We start from the raw sequence: 13,043 nt of genomic DNA, 5'->3' as shown, positions 1-13,043 counted from the left end.
TGGTGGGTGTGGGGCAAGGCCGGGCTCGGACCCAGGACCGTGCGGGGGAAATAAGGGCGGGCAGCGGGTCTGCCAGCTTCTGGCTCATCCACCTTCAAATCCAAAATGACAGCACGTGCTAATGCCGGGCGGCAGGTACCTGTACACACACACACACACACACACACACACACACACGCACACTTCTTAAAATCTAGAATGTTGGGACTCCCCTGGTGACGCAGTGGTTAAGAATCCGCCTGCCAATGCAGGGGACACATGGGTTCGAGCCCTGGTCCAGGAAGATCCCACACGCTGTGCAACAACTAAGCCCGCGAGCCACAACTACTGAGCCCACGTGCCACAACTACTGAAGCCTGTGAGTCACAACTACCGAAGCCTGTGCGCCACAACAAGAGAAGCCACCGCAATGAGAAGCCCGCGTGCAGCAGCGAAGAGCCAACACGGCCAAAAATAAATAAATAAATACAATTAAACAAAAATCTAGAATGTTTTAGATGATGTTTGGCTGGGAACGTGCAGGTCTGGCTGGGACGCACCAGTGGGAGCCGGGAGGCCAGGCGGTGGCAGGTAATGACGCGGGGGCTCAGAGAACGTCCTCAGGTCTCGTGGCCGGGCCTCCGTTCCTGGTCTGCCTGTACCCCTGCTGTTCCTTTCCACTGCCCCCCCGCACCTGCTCTGGGCCGGCCACAGGCCCGGAGGCTGAGCAGAGAAATGAGGGGTCGTTACCTACTACACCACCTGGGTGTGTCTTTCTGCAGGAAGGCCAGCGCTCCCTGGGATGGCATGTCCCGCCTCGGCCCCTGGGGCACTGTTCCCTCCAGCCCACACTCCAGCTCAGCCAGGAGGCGGGGGAGGGGGGCAGAAGGGCCGGGGAGAAGACAGGGGTGGCAGCAGGACCAGGGGGACTGGCAGCTACCCTGTGGGGAGGTAGCTCTCGGCAGCGAAGCCCAAAGTGGAGGCTTCAGAGCAGCCGGGGCTCGGAGAGCTCAGTTCTGCAGAAGGTGAGGCCATGGGCCTGTGGGGTTTTCCCTCTCTTCTTCTTTTTTTTTTTTTTTTTTTTTTTGAAGTACGCGGGCCTCTCACTGCTGTGGCCTCTCCCATTGTGGAGCACAGGCTCCAGATGCGCAGGCTCAGTGGCCATGGCTCACGGGCCCAGCCACTCCGCGGCATGTGGGGTCCTCCCGGACCGGGGCACGAACCCGTGTCCCCTGCATCGGCAGGCAGACTCTCAACCACTTCGCCACCAGGGAAACCCTCTTCTCCTTTTTCAACTGAAGTATGGTTGCTATACAATATTATCTAAGTTACAGGTGTACAACACAGTGATTTGCAATTTTTAAAGGTTATATTCCATTTATAGTTATAAAATATTGACTATATTCCCTGTGCTGTACAATATATCCTTGCCGTTTATTTATGTTATACATAATAGTTTCTACTTCTTTTTTTTTTTTTTTTTTTTTTTTTTTTTTGCGGTAGGTGGGCCTCTCACTGTTGCGGCCTCTCCCGTTGCGGAGCACAGGCTCCAGATGCGCAGGCTCAGCGGCCATGGCTCACGGGCCCAGCCGCTCCGCGGCATGTGGGATCTTCCCGGACCGGGGCACGAACCCACGTCCCCTGCACTGGCAGGCGGACTCTCAACCACTGCGCCACCAGGGAAGCCCTAGTTTGTACTTCTTGATCCCCTACCCCTATCCTGACCCTCCCCTTTGCCCTCTCCCTACTGGTAACCACTAGTTGATTCTCTACATCTGTAAGTCTGCTTCTTTTTTGTTATATTCACTAGTTTGTTGTACTTTTTAGACTTCACATATAAGTAATATCAAATGGTATTTGTCTTTCTCTGTCTGCCTTATTTCACTTAGCATAATGCCTTCCAAGTCTATCCATGTTGCTGCAAATGGAAAAATTTCATTCTTTTTCATGGCTGAGTAATATTCCACTGTGCATATATGTACCACATCTTCTTTATCCATTCGTCTGTTGACGGACACTTAGGTTTCCTCCATATCTTGGAAATTGTAAATGATGCTGCTATGAACATTGGGGTGCATGTATCTTTTCAAATTAGTGTTTTTGGTTGTTTTTTTTTTCAGATATATACCCAGGAGTGGGATTGCTGGGTCATATCGCAGCTCTGTTTCTAGTTTTTTGAGGAACATCAATACTGTTTTCCACAGTGGCTGCAGCAATTTGCTCTCGTGCCAACAGTGCACGAGGGTCCCTTTCCTCCACACCCTCACCAACACTTGCTGTTTGTGTCCTTTTTGACGATGGCCTTTCTGACAGGTGCGAGGCGGTGTCTCCCTGTGGCTTTGATTTGATTTCCCTTAGGGTTAGAGATGCTGGGCAGCTTTTCACGTGCTTGTTGGCCACCTGCACTTTCTCTCTAGAAGAGCATCTATTCAGTTCTTCTGCACATTTAAAAATCAGGTTGTGTTTTTTTTGATGTTGAGTTGTACGAGCTGTTTATATATTTTGGGTATTAACCCCTTATTGCTCATAACATTTGCAAATATTTTCTCCCATTTAGGAGGTTGTCTTTAGGGTCTTGTGTTTTCAACAAGAGTCACAGGAAACTCTGATGCACAGTGAGGTCTGGAAACCACAGCCTAAGGGGCCTTAACTAGAAAGAACCACAAGCAGAGGTAGAAAAGATATGAGTCCTTTTCTAGCCGGGGCAACGAGGGTGCCTGTAGGAAGGCACGCTGACAGGCTGGTGCGGCCAGAGCAGCCCGCACTCGGGCAGCAAACCCAGCCCAGCGTGGATTCGACGTGGATCTGAGTCCTGGAGCTTCCAACTGCGTCCACCTCCCTGAAGGGCCCCCTGCACTCCCATGGGCCCTGCTGTGGTCACTGTCGCACTGCAATCACACACGCTCTTGCACGTGTGGCCCAGGACACGCAGACAGGGGTGTTCACCGCGGGGCTGCCGCACGTGCTGGACCATGTGAGTGGGATGAAGGAACGAACCCTCGGGAGTTCCAGCCTCCCAGACACACGGTGAGGGGAAGAAGAAAAAGGGACTCAGAACCGTGTGTCATTTATGCTTTAAAAAGAGACACACAGGTGCGTTCAAGAAACTGTAACTGGAACCCCTCTGGGAGGTGACCTGGGGTGTGGACCCAAAGAACAGAGGCTCCCTGATGCTGGGCCTTTTCTTCTCTTCCTTTGGAGTTTTGAACCAAGAGGTTATATCATCTTCTCAAAAGACAGTAAGTACACTTTGTATAAATAACAGGGCCTCTGACGCCAGGCCCAGGGCTCTTGTCTGCCACCAGGGAGAGCTGCGAGCTCCGACCCGGCCAGACTCGGCCTGTTGGCCAGCCAGGGGCCGGCACACGCCGCCTTGGACTGCCGCAGGATGGATGGGTTTTGATAAAAGCTGCACGTGGAATACGTACGATGCTGCTGTAAATGGTGGACAGAATCAGGAGATTCCGGCAAAAGTACTCTTACTTAGTGATTTCTATCACGTGGCGTTTCTTTGCATTGAAAAGACAATTGCTATTATATTTTTACCCAATAAAACAAAGGGTTTCATTATCATTAGGTTCCTAACAAGTCAGCCCCTCTTCTCTTTCATCTGCAAACGGGGGAAGGGGAGGGCCAGAGTGATGTCTGAGGCTTGGCCTCGCAGCCCCTACAGTCTGGTCAGGGCAAGATGCTTGGAGCGCCCACGTGCCTCTAGGGCGCAGAACAGATGCTCTCTGCGTCCGGGGACAACTCGACAACTCTCCATCCCAGGCCACTGATGTTCGTGCCTTTGCCCCGTGCTCCAGCCAGGCAGCGTGTCGGGGCCCCCTGGGCTGTCCTTGCTGGCTCTGCGACCACCTGGCACAGAGCAGGTGCTGACACCGATGCTCTCCAACTCCCTGGGTCCTCACCATGGGCACTCAGCAGGCTCTGACTCTCCTGCAGGCCCAGCGAGGTGGCCTGGCCGCGGGAGCGGCCACGTGGTCACTGTGACAGCCGCCTTCTAGTGTCCATGCTGGAGGCCCTGCGCCCGGAGCTGTCTCTGTCCCCTTTCACAGAGCAGGGGACCTAGGAGGGAGGGAGGTGAGCGGGACCGGCCGGCACGCTTTTTCTGTAACGGGCCGCGCACGTAGTCTTTCAGGCTCGTGGCTCAGATGGCGCTGCTGTTACTAAGCTGATGTGTAAGCGAACGGGCGGGGCCGGGTCCTAACGACTCACCTACTAACGATGAAGTCTGAATTCATCTCACATCACAAAATGCCATCCCTCGTGATTTAACCAGGAGGTTGCGAAGCAGCCGGCCCCGCCTCCCGTGACTCCCTCCCTGACCAGGCCTCCCGGGAGGGCAAGGCTGAGGGGCCGTTACGCCGGCCAGACCACAGCCAGGGACCTTTCAAACCCTCCGGGAGAGAAGCCCGCCCTGGCGTTCTCCCCTCCCCACGCCTCCCTCTCTGCAGACTTTCTCTTCTTTGCATCTCCTTCCCAAGAGCCCATGTACTTCCTAGTGGCTCCTGGGTGGGGAGCGAGGAGAGGACAGAGGTGACAGAGAGGGAGGGAAGCGTGGGTCAGGGGACGGCCCCCCGGGCCTGGCCTGGCACTGAGAGGGGAGGGCATCCTCTGACCAGGACCCCCTCAGCCGCGGCAAAAGCCCAGCCTTCCCTGCAGGCTGCAAGGACCCGCGAGGGCTGGGTGTCAGGGCAGGGGGTCATCACAGGGCTGCCCTGGTAGGGCCCGCTGGGGTCTGGGACTGACGCTTCCAAGTGGGTCGGTTACGAGAGCTGCCTCCCAACACCTGGAAGCCTTGAGCCCAGGGCCTGGCTGTTTGCTTTGGGGTTGTTATATTTGGGTGAAATTCCACTGTGAACAGTTCAGGGGGAAGCGGCACCGTTCCAGGGATGGTGTGGTTGGACAAGGCCCCTCGGTCCACACGCTGAGGACCAGGGCTGCTCCCGTGGGGTCAGGGCATGTCCGCACGCTCCCCTGTGGGTCTGGAGCCCCCTCCCCAGCGCTGTCTGTGCTCCCGAGCTGCCTTGAGAGCCGCTGGGACCCGGGGACCACCTGGGCTGGCACATCTGCAGAGACCTGGCTCCACCCGCTCCGGGCAGACCCTGGGGGCCCAGAAAGGCGTGGCGAGGCGGTGGGGGGCGCGGGGGGCCCAGGAAGGCGTGGAGAGGCGGGGGGGCGGTGCGGGGGGCCCAGGAAGGCGTGGCGAGGCGGGATGGGGGGGGCGCGGGGCCCACCTTGCTCTTCTCCTGCTGCAGCTCGATCTGGATCTCGGTGAGCTTGGCCCGCAGCTCCTCGTTGGCGGCCTGCAGCGCCGCGAGGACCTCTGCCTTGTCCCCCTTGCTTCGGCCGCCCGCGCCCTTCTTGGACATGGTGAGGGTGGCCCGAGGGGCGCTCGGGGCGGGCCGCTCGTCCGGGCTGGGCTGTGCACGCCGAGCTGGGCTCCGCTACATTTTCTCAGTCACCTGCAGGGAAAGCACACCTGGTCAGCAGGCCTGAGCTCGGCGCCGCGGGCAGGGTGGGCGGGGCCACGCTGGCTCCTGACTGCCCGCCAGGTCACAGCCTCGGGCCGCAGGGGCCTTCTGCGCTCTGCACAGCACCCCTGACGGGGACCCCCCCAAAGCTAGAGCAAGTCCCCTGCCTCACATGTGACCAGCGCTTAATGAATGTTTGCTCTTTGCCCCTTTGGAATAAGACACTGGGGACCCAAAGTTAAGGCCCGTCTTTCATACAAGGGTGTGTGGCAGCCTGATGGGAACAGTGGGTTAGAAACACCAAAGGGAGTGGCGGCTGGGACCCCTGGGCCCCTCCCCGGGGCCTACAAACTTCACCTCGGAAGGGGTCACACCCTCAGCCCAGGTGCCCCGCCCCAGGCCGGCTCACCCGTCACCCAGCCCCGTGCCCGAATCTGCTGCCCCCAGGCCTGGGGCCGCCCCTCCCTCCTCCTGTGTCCTAGCGCCAGCGCAAGTGTGGGAAATGGGTGCATCCACCAACTTTGCCTGGATGAAAAAGCAGAGGCGGGCTGAGTCCTGCTCTGCACTCATTCCCTGCGACACCCCGTGCCTCAGTTTCCTCACCTGCACAGAGAGATACAAGAGTGCCCCCAGTGTCCCCCAAGGCCTCCATCCTGTGCTTTAGACACCCATGCTGAGGTGCACAGCGGGTCCCATCCACCTGGTGAGGCGCTTCAAGGCCTGGTCTGGGAGGCCGTGGTCTGGGAGGTCCTGGGGGACCACTGGGACCCACTGGCCAGGAGCTCTGGGTGGGAGGCCGTGCCGTCAGCCAGCCCTCAGCCTTCTGTGAGTAGGGACCTGGCCCCATGGCTGTCCTGCAGTGTCCCCGGGCCCGGTCTCACAGCGACTCCCCTGGACCAAGCCCCACCCTCCCTACGTCCCTGCCGTGACCCTCTCCAGCCTGTTCTCCACGCCGTCTCACGAGCAACTGTGCCAGGACCCAGCCCCCCGGCCCCACCCTCCCACCTCCCCGTGTCCTGCCATCGCAGTGAACTCCCAACGCCTGTGCGATTCACTGGCTGAGCTCCTCCCCAACTGCTATTTCCCCAATGTCTTCTGAAAATGGTCTTGTTTTTAAATGAAACTCTGCAGGCCGTTCCTGGATAGAGGGGCAGCATCACCAGCCATCTAACAGGTAACCAAGGGCCGGGTAATACTGAGGGAGACGCCGGAGGTGGGGCGCCCCACTGGACGGCAGCAGAGGGGCCCTCCACGCCCCGCCCCCAGCCAGACCCCTGCCCCGCCCACCCAGCCTCGGGCTGGTCCAGAACACAGTCCACCTTTATTTCCTCCCGAGGGCTCTGGCTGGCTCAGACCCCCAGGGGCTGAGCGGCCTCTACCCTGGCCCTGGCCTCCCAGCACCAAGAGCTTTCGACGTAGTAATGGATCTTCAGCCCCAGCCTGGCATCTCCCTAAAGACAAGTTCACGGTTTTCTCCAACATCCATTTAGGCACAAATTCGATAAGTGTCTTGACCTCGTTATTTATGGAAATGAGTGTGGACAAAGTAAATCTCCCCAGAGCCCACTGGGAGCACGTGAGGGGTCCCACTCACCCACACCCGAGGCAGGGCGTCCAGGGCCCCTCCTTCTGCCTGGGCCATGCTCGTCCTCCGGGAGCACTTTTCAGGGCGACTCCTGGGGAGCAGCACGGGGGTCTCCCCCTCTCCCCCGCATCCTATGTGTACTGAACGCATCCACTTTGAGCCTTTGGAGAGTCAGCACTTTGGTAGATGGAGCCACCATACTTCCCCATGGGCACCACTGCCCACATTAGAGGGAGACGGGGCTCCCGTGACATGGAGGCCACGTGTGCCCGGGCAGCTTCGGGGTCCCCTGGTCCCTGTTACGTGCTTCTCTGCACCCTGTGGCTTCGCCACACACACACCCACACCCACAAAGCACAGTCTCACGGATGCTACATACGTAACACATGCTTCCATGTCCCTCCTGCCACCCCGGGAGAAAGAAAGGGCGGACGGAGGGGACACAGAGGCCTTGGGAGTGGTGAGGTCTCGGCCAGCACTGCGAAGCCCTCCACCTCGGGGATGCCGGGGGCTTCAGCTGGCTCGTGCCAGGGCTGTGCTCTCGTCCGAGGAGGCCCGTGATTAGCCAGTGCGAACACAGGCCTGAGGGGCTGCGGCGGGGCCGTCTGAGGAGGACACCACGGGTACCCACTGGACAGGGCCCTTGTGACCACCCTGGCTGCCCAGCGTGGGCCTGGATCCGCACGGGGGCTGCATTCACCAGGGCTCAGCCCCACCGCTCTCTGCCAAGGGCTCTCCCTCCCTGGCTGAGACCCTCGGGCCCGCCCGCGAAGCCCAAGCTGCCCACCCAGGGTGGGGCCCTCACAGCAGCTGACGGGCCAAGGGCCGAGCATGGATCCTGCAGGGATGGTGGTCACAGGTTGCAGCAGGCGGGGCCGCCTGCACGGAGACTGGATGCTGGGTGGTCAGGGTGGGGATGGGCGGGGCGTGCCTGTCCCTCCCTTGGGGAAACGAGCAGCTTGCTAAACGCAGACACATCCGCAGGGGCTCCACTGCCTGCCCCCCTTCCTCTCAGCCACCTCCCATGATGGGGCGCCCATGCTAGGACCCACCCTCCCAGCACCTGCTCTCCTTTCCCGCCAGGCAGCCCCACCCCTGAGTCGCAGCCAGCCCTGCACACGCCGCCCCAGCTCTGACAGCTCCGGGTGGCCACTCCCGAACGTACACGGAGCCCTCTGTGGCCTCGGGGCCCAGCGCACGGAAGGCCTCGGGCTCTCCTGTATGCTCTGGCCGTCGGGTGGGCACTCCTGCCAGGAAGCGTCACTGCCCTCTGGAGGGATCGGAGCAGTGCTGTGCCAGCCCTACCACCAGGTCTCGGGTGGGCTGGAGCCGTCCCCTCCACGTGGAGCCACGCTGTCTGAACCTCAGATGTGGAACCGCCCCCAGACTCAGGGTCCAGCCTCAGGCCTCAGGCCTCCCGCCCGCTCAGTTCAAGGTTGGGAGCTGCGGTGCTGGTGGGAAGGGGAGGGGCGATGTCCGACCGGCCATGCGTGGGGCGGTGACCAGGCTGCAGCCCGCCTGATACTCACTTAAGCACCCTCAAGTCAGTCTGCTCCCGTAATCGGAGTCTGCGTCGCGGTGCCGGGTGCCTTAAATCTTTGCCGTTGAATCAGACTCTCCCAAATACGAGTGTCGTGTGCCTACATGGGAAGCCCAGGGGTGCAGGAGAGGGGGTGGGGGATTTCACCAAGTCCTCTCATGCCCCCTGCACCAACCCAGCTCCCACTTGAGACCCAGACCAACCGCGTTTGCCGCGGTTTGGTCAGAAGTTGTTAAATTATCGGATCCATAGTGCAGTCTGTCCGCCTCTGTCTCGGGGTCTCCAAGGAGGTAATAAAACAAGCAGAAGAGGTCTGTTCTGATCTCTCTGAATAAGTCATTTTGTGTTGGGAGGGTTGAGAGAGGAGACAAAGCTCGCGGTCCACGAGCATGTCTGTACCATGCAACAGTCGCCACGGGAAGCCGGTCCGTATGCCTGGCCCCCACCCATCCTGCCGGCCTCCATCCAGCGTTTCTCCACGTGGAGACTCCGGGCTGGTGCGCCGCCCCCGACGTGCGGGTAGAAGGAAACCGCCAACAGGCAGACCACAGCCAGGGTGACGCCCCAGCGATGGGTGAGCGGCCAGGGTCATAACGGGGTTTTGACCTTGCAGAGCTGGTCGTATTTACATGGGCTCTTTCTGGGTTAAGCGGTTTATCTACGGAGAAGAAAGGATGTACCTGATGCTTCTGATCTTGTCAATTCCACAGAAATCCAAGGTGCGGGAGGGCCAGAGGCACCTGTCGCATCCCACAGGGACCTCCAAAGTACAGGCCACGGGACCAATGGCCGGAGGAGGGGGCACAGGTCCAGGCCCCAGTGGCAGCGGGGCGGACACACTGGGTGTAGGCTGTGGGGCGCTCAGACCGGGCTGGGGTGTGGGTTCCAGGCGCCTTCCTCCCCAGGCAGGACCCTCACCTCACTGCGAGCCTGGCGGCAGGGCTGGCGAGGGTCTGTGGCTCAGAGTGGACACATTTTACTCCCTGGGACAGGCCAGCCGTGGGCCCCAGAGGAGCCCTGAAGAGACCCCTTTTCCATTAAAATTCATTTTTCTTGGAAAACATCAACATCCCCCAGAGAGGGAAGTCAGCTGGTCATGCAAGGCTGGATGTAAGTGTTGATCAAAGACTCTGACCCACGCCTGGAGACCTCCAGAAAGAGGAGTTTTGCTTGGGCGGAACAGGGAGAGCATGGGGCAGGCGGGGAAGCCCCCAGCAGGGCCCGGCCTCAAGGAGGTGGGGCTGGGGAGTAGCACGGGCTCCGGGGGCTGCGGGGTGGTGCAGGCGCAGGCGGCGGCAGAGGGCTGCCCAGCCAAGAAGCCCGGAGGGCCTCCACCCCTGGCCCTCCCATCGCCGACCCTGGGAACAGCGGACCCCTGAGCATCCTGGGGCCTTCCCGCAGATGAAGGACGGGAGACAGTCCTCCAAAGGGCTACCGGGGCAAAGAGGCTGAGGCTGAATCGACTTTTCTAGGGGCCAGAGGCAGAGGTCAGGAGTCCGAGGGGCGTGCACGAGGCTACAGCGTGAAGCTTCGTGGGGACCAGGGCCCGGAGCAGCCCCAGTGCAGCCACACCAGCCATAGTGCCTGTGCCTGCGGGACACGACCCGGGGAGCCGAGTCACGTCAGCCTTCGGTCGAGTGCCCAAGTTCCTGCACCCTGAGCCGCTACCCACGCGCTATCTCTCGTCCTGAGGTCGGAACAGCTCTGAGCAAACAGGGCAGCAGCCCCTCTCGTCCCCCACCCAGCAAGGAGGCCTCTGCCGTCCTGCTCTGACCCCAAGGAGGACACGACTGCCCAGCACAGGGTTTTCTCGGCTCAGCAAAAGGCCCAGAGAGGCGGCCGCGCACAGCACCCCATCAAAGGGACTTTTCTGGCAAACCTTCAAGTCAGGCCACTGGGTCCCCTAGGCAGAGGCATCCCGTCCGAGGGTACAAGGAGGAGAAAAACGGCCGAGCCCGGCGGCAGGCCCGGGGGCAGCTGAGGGTTGCTCCGGGTGTGCTTCTCTGACCTGGAAGTCTGGGTGTCACAGCCCGCACAGCGTGCGCCCAGTGCTGCGTTTGGAAACAACTCGCCTTCCTGCACCGACTTCAGACACATCCCAGTTTGGGGACGGCTTTCTGCGAATTCACAGGAAGGAGCATCTGACTGGCTTCATTTCCTCCCAGGAATGACATGTGTCCTACTAGACACGGCCCGGAAATCGTCAGGGATTGGTGGGCTTCTGCCGCAATGCCCTTCGCTTGTAACAGCAAGACTTTTGTTGCTAATCAAATCAGACGTGTGAAGAAAGGGCTCGTCTCGTGCTAAACCGACAGCAACCCTTAGAAACACGCACGGTGTTTTTAATGTATCTCCTAAGAGAGATTAGAATTATTGAGGGTTTGGGTTATAACCGTTATTTTTAACTGCAACATTCTCCAAGAAGTCAAATGCGTGTTATCTTGCACAAACCCTGACTGGAAATGGAGTTTGCAGAAAATAGGGTGGTGGTGTTTGATAAAAGGACGAAGGGAAGGAAAGGAAACTTTCCAATACCCTCTCTCCGGGTTCTGGTGGGAACTGCTGTGAAGAACGCTAGGAACCAGGCATGGCCCACCTGGCCGGGAAGTTAGGGCTGAACGGACCAGGGTGGTCCCCTTTCCCTGCCCACTCTGTCCTGCTACCAGGCACACGACCTCCCAGAGATATTTTAGAAAGTGATTCTCAAGCCCCCAAAAGCATGGTCCAGGCTCTCCAGGAGGAGGAAGTGCTCAGGAGTCCATGTGGTGGGCAGAGACCCTGTTCTTGATCATCAGGTGTAGGAAATCCAGCTCCGGGAGAGAAGCGTCTGGGTAAGGAGTCCCCTCCTCAGCCCGAGCGTTCCTCACGTGGCAGGAGGTTACTGTGAAGACAGGCCATAGGAGAGGAAGAGCCAAACGGGGCTCCAGGCGGGCGGCCATCCGTGCCTGGTGAGATGGCCGACCCACCTGACATGCATCCTACTGGATGCATCGGCCGGGGGGGGCGGGGTATGTGCTTCTACAGGGCCTGTGGGACATCTGTGCTCCCACCACGGTGACCATCACAACAGACGATAAGATCCTCCAGGGGAGAAGATGCCGGTTCTTCTCACAAGGCCCGTGGTTCAGCCACAAGATCTTTGCCGTGACCTCAACACACTCGTATTTTTATCTATAAAGTTGATGGTGAGTCATCATTTCTAGTTTACAGGACTGAATCCAATGCATTTCCCTTTTTGTTGGAAGGAGATGTGTGTGATTCAAGGCTGCAGTTTTGACTCACCCGTGAATGGGTTAAAACACTGAACTTTCCTAGAGGTGCCACGACTTATTCTTAAATAAACTTCGAGATGATTGTAGATTCAGATGCAGCCATATGAACTAATACAGAGAGATCCCATGTACCCTCAGTGCAGTTCCCACCACGGAAGCATCTTGAGAAACTAAGAATCATGACCAGGACACTGATTTTGGAAATGTCAGGTTACGGAACACGCTCTCTCCACGAGGATCCCTCCTGTTGCCTTTTAAACCCAACCTTTATCCCCTCCTTAGCCCCTGGCAACCACAAATCTGCTCTCCATTTCTATAATTTTGTCATTTCAAGAATGTTATAGAAACGAAATCGTATAGTATGTGACCTTTTGGAATCACCTTTTTTCACTCAGCGTAATTCTGGAGATCCATCCAAGTTGTGTGTGTCGAGTTCATGTTCATTCGTGTTTACTGCTGTGTACGTAGCACTCGTAGTGTGGTCACGTTATCCACTCACCCACTGAAGGACACCTGGGCTGCTTCCAGTTTTGGGTTATTACGGACAAGGCTGCCATAAACATTCATGGGCAGACTGTTGTGTGAACATAAGTCTTCATTTCTCTGATACAAATGCCTAGAAGTACAGCTGCTGGATCGTACACAGTTGAATGTTTAGTCACTTAAGAAACTGCAAACTGCTTTCCAGAGGGGCCGCACCATCTGACACTCCTGCCCCCAGCGTGTGAGGGATCTGGTCTGTCTGCATCCTCGCCAGCATTTGGTGTTGCTATTTTTGATTCTAGCCATTCCGATAGGTGGTATCTCGTTGTGGTTTTATTGTTTTAATGAGGTATAGTTGATTTACAATGTTGTGTTAGTTTCTGCTGTACAGCAAAGTGACTCAGTTATACATATATATATATATATATATACATTCTTTTTTTATATTCTTTTTCATTATGGTTTATCCAAAGATATTGAATATAGTTCCCTGTGCTATATAGTAGGACTTTTCTGTTTATCCATTCTATATATAAGAGTTTGCATCTGCTAATCCCTAACTCCCAATCCATCCCTCCCCCACCCACTTCCCTCTTGGCAACCACAGATCTGTTTTCTATGTCTGTGAGTCTGTTTGTGTTTTGTAGATAGGTTCACTTGTGTCATATTTTAGATTCCACACATAAGTGATGTCACATGGTATTCGT

The 13,043-nt window shown here is 57.7% G+C and overlaps 1 protein-coding gene across 1 annotated transcript in view; it reads right to left on the bottom strand.

Annotated features, from left to right (window-relative positions):
* The window catches only part of JAKMIP3 (Janus kinase and microtubule interacting protein 3), a 106,517-nt gene that overhangs the window by 53,582 nt on the left and 39,892 nt on the right, over window positions 1-13,043 (bottom strand). The window contains exon 3 of the mRNA XM_032608378.1: window positions 5,220-5,447. Within this exon, the coding sequence (XP_032464269.1) occupies window positions 5,220-5,354 (135 nt within the window). The 5' untranslated portion in view covers window positions 5,355-5,447. The remainder of the gene's footprint in view (window positions 1-5,219; window positions 5,448-13,043) is intronic.

This window comes from Phocoena sinus, chromosome 16 (assembly GCF_008692025.1).
Source record: "Phocoena sinus isolate mPhoSin1 chromosome 16, mPhoSin1.pri, whole genome shotgun sequence".
Classification (NCBI taxonomy): domain Eukaryota; kingdom Metazoa; phylum Chordata; class Mammalia; order Artiodactyla; family Phocoenidae; genus Phocoena; species Phocoena sinus.
The sequence above is the reverse complement of the archived record's forward strand: the minus strand, read 5'-3'. Positions and strand labels throughout refer to the sequence as shown.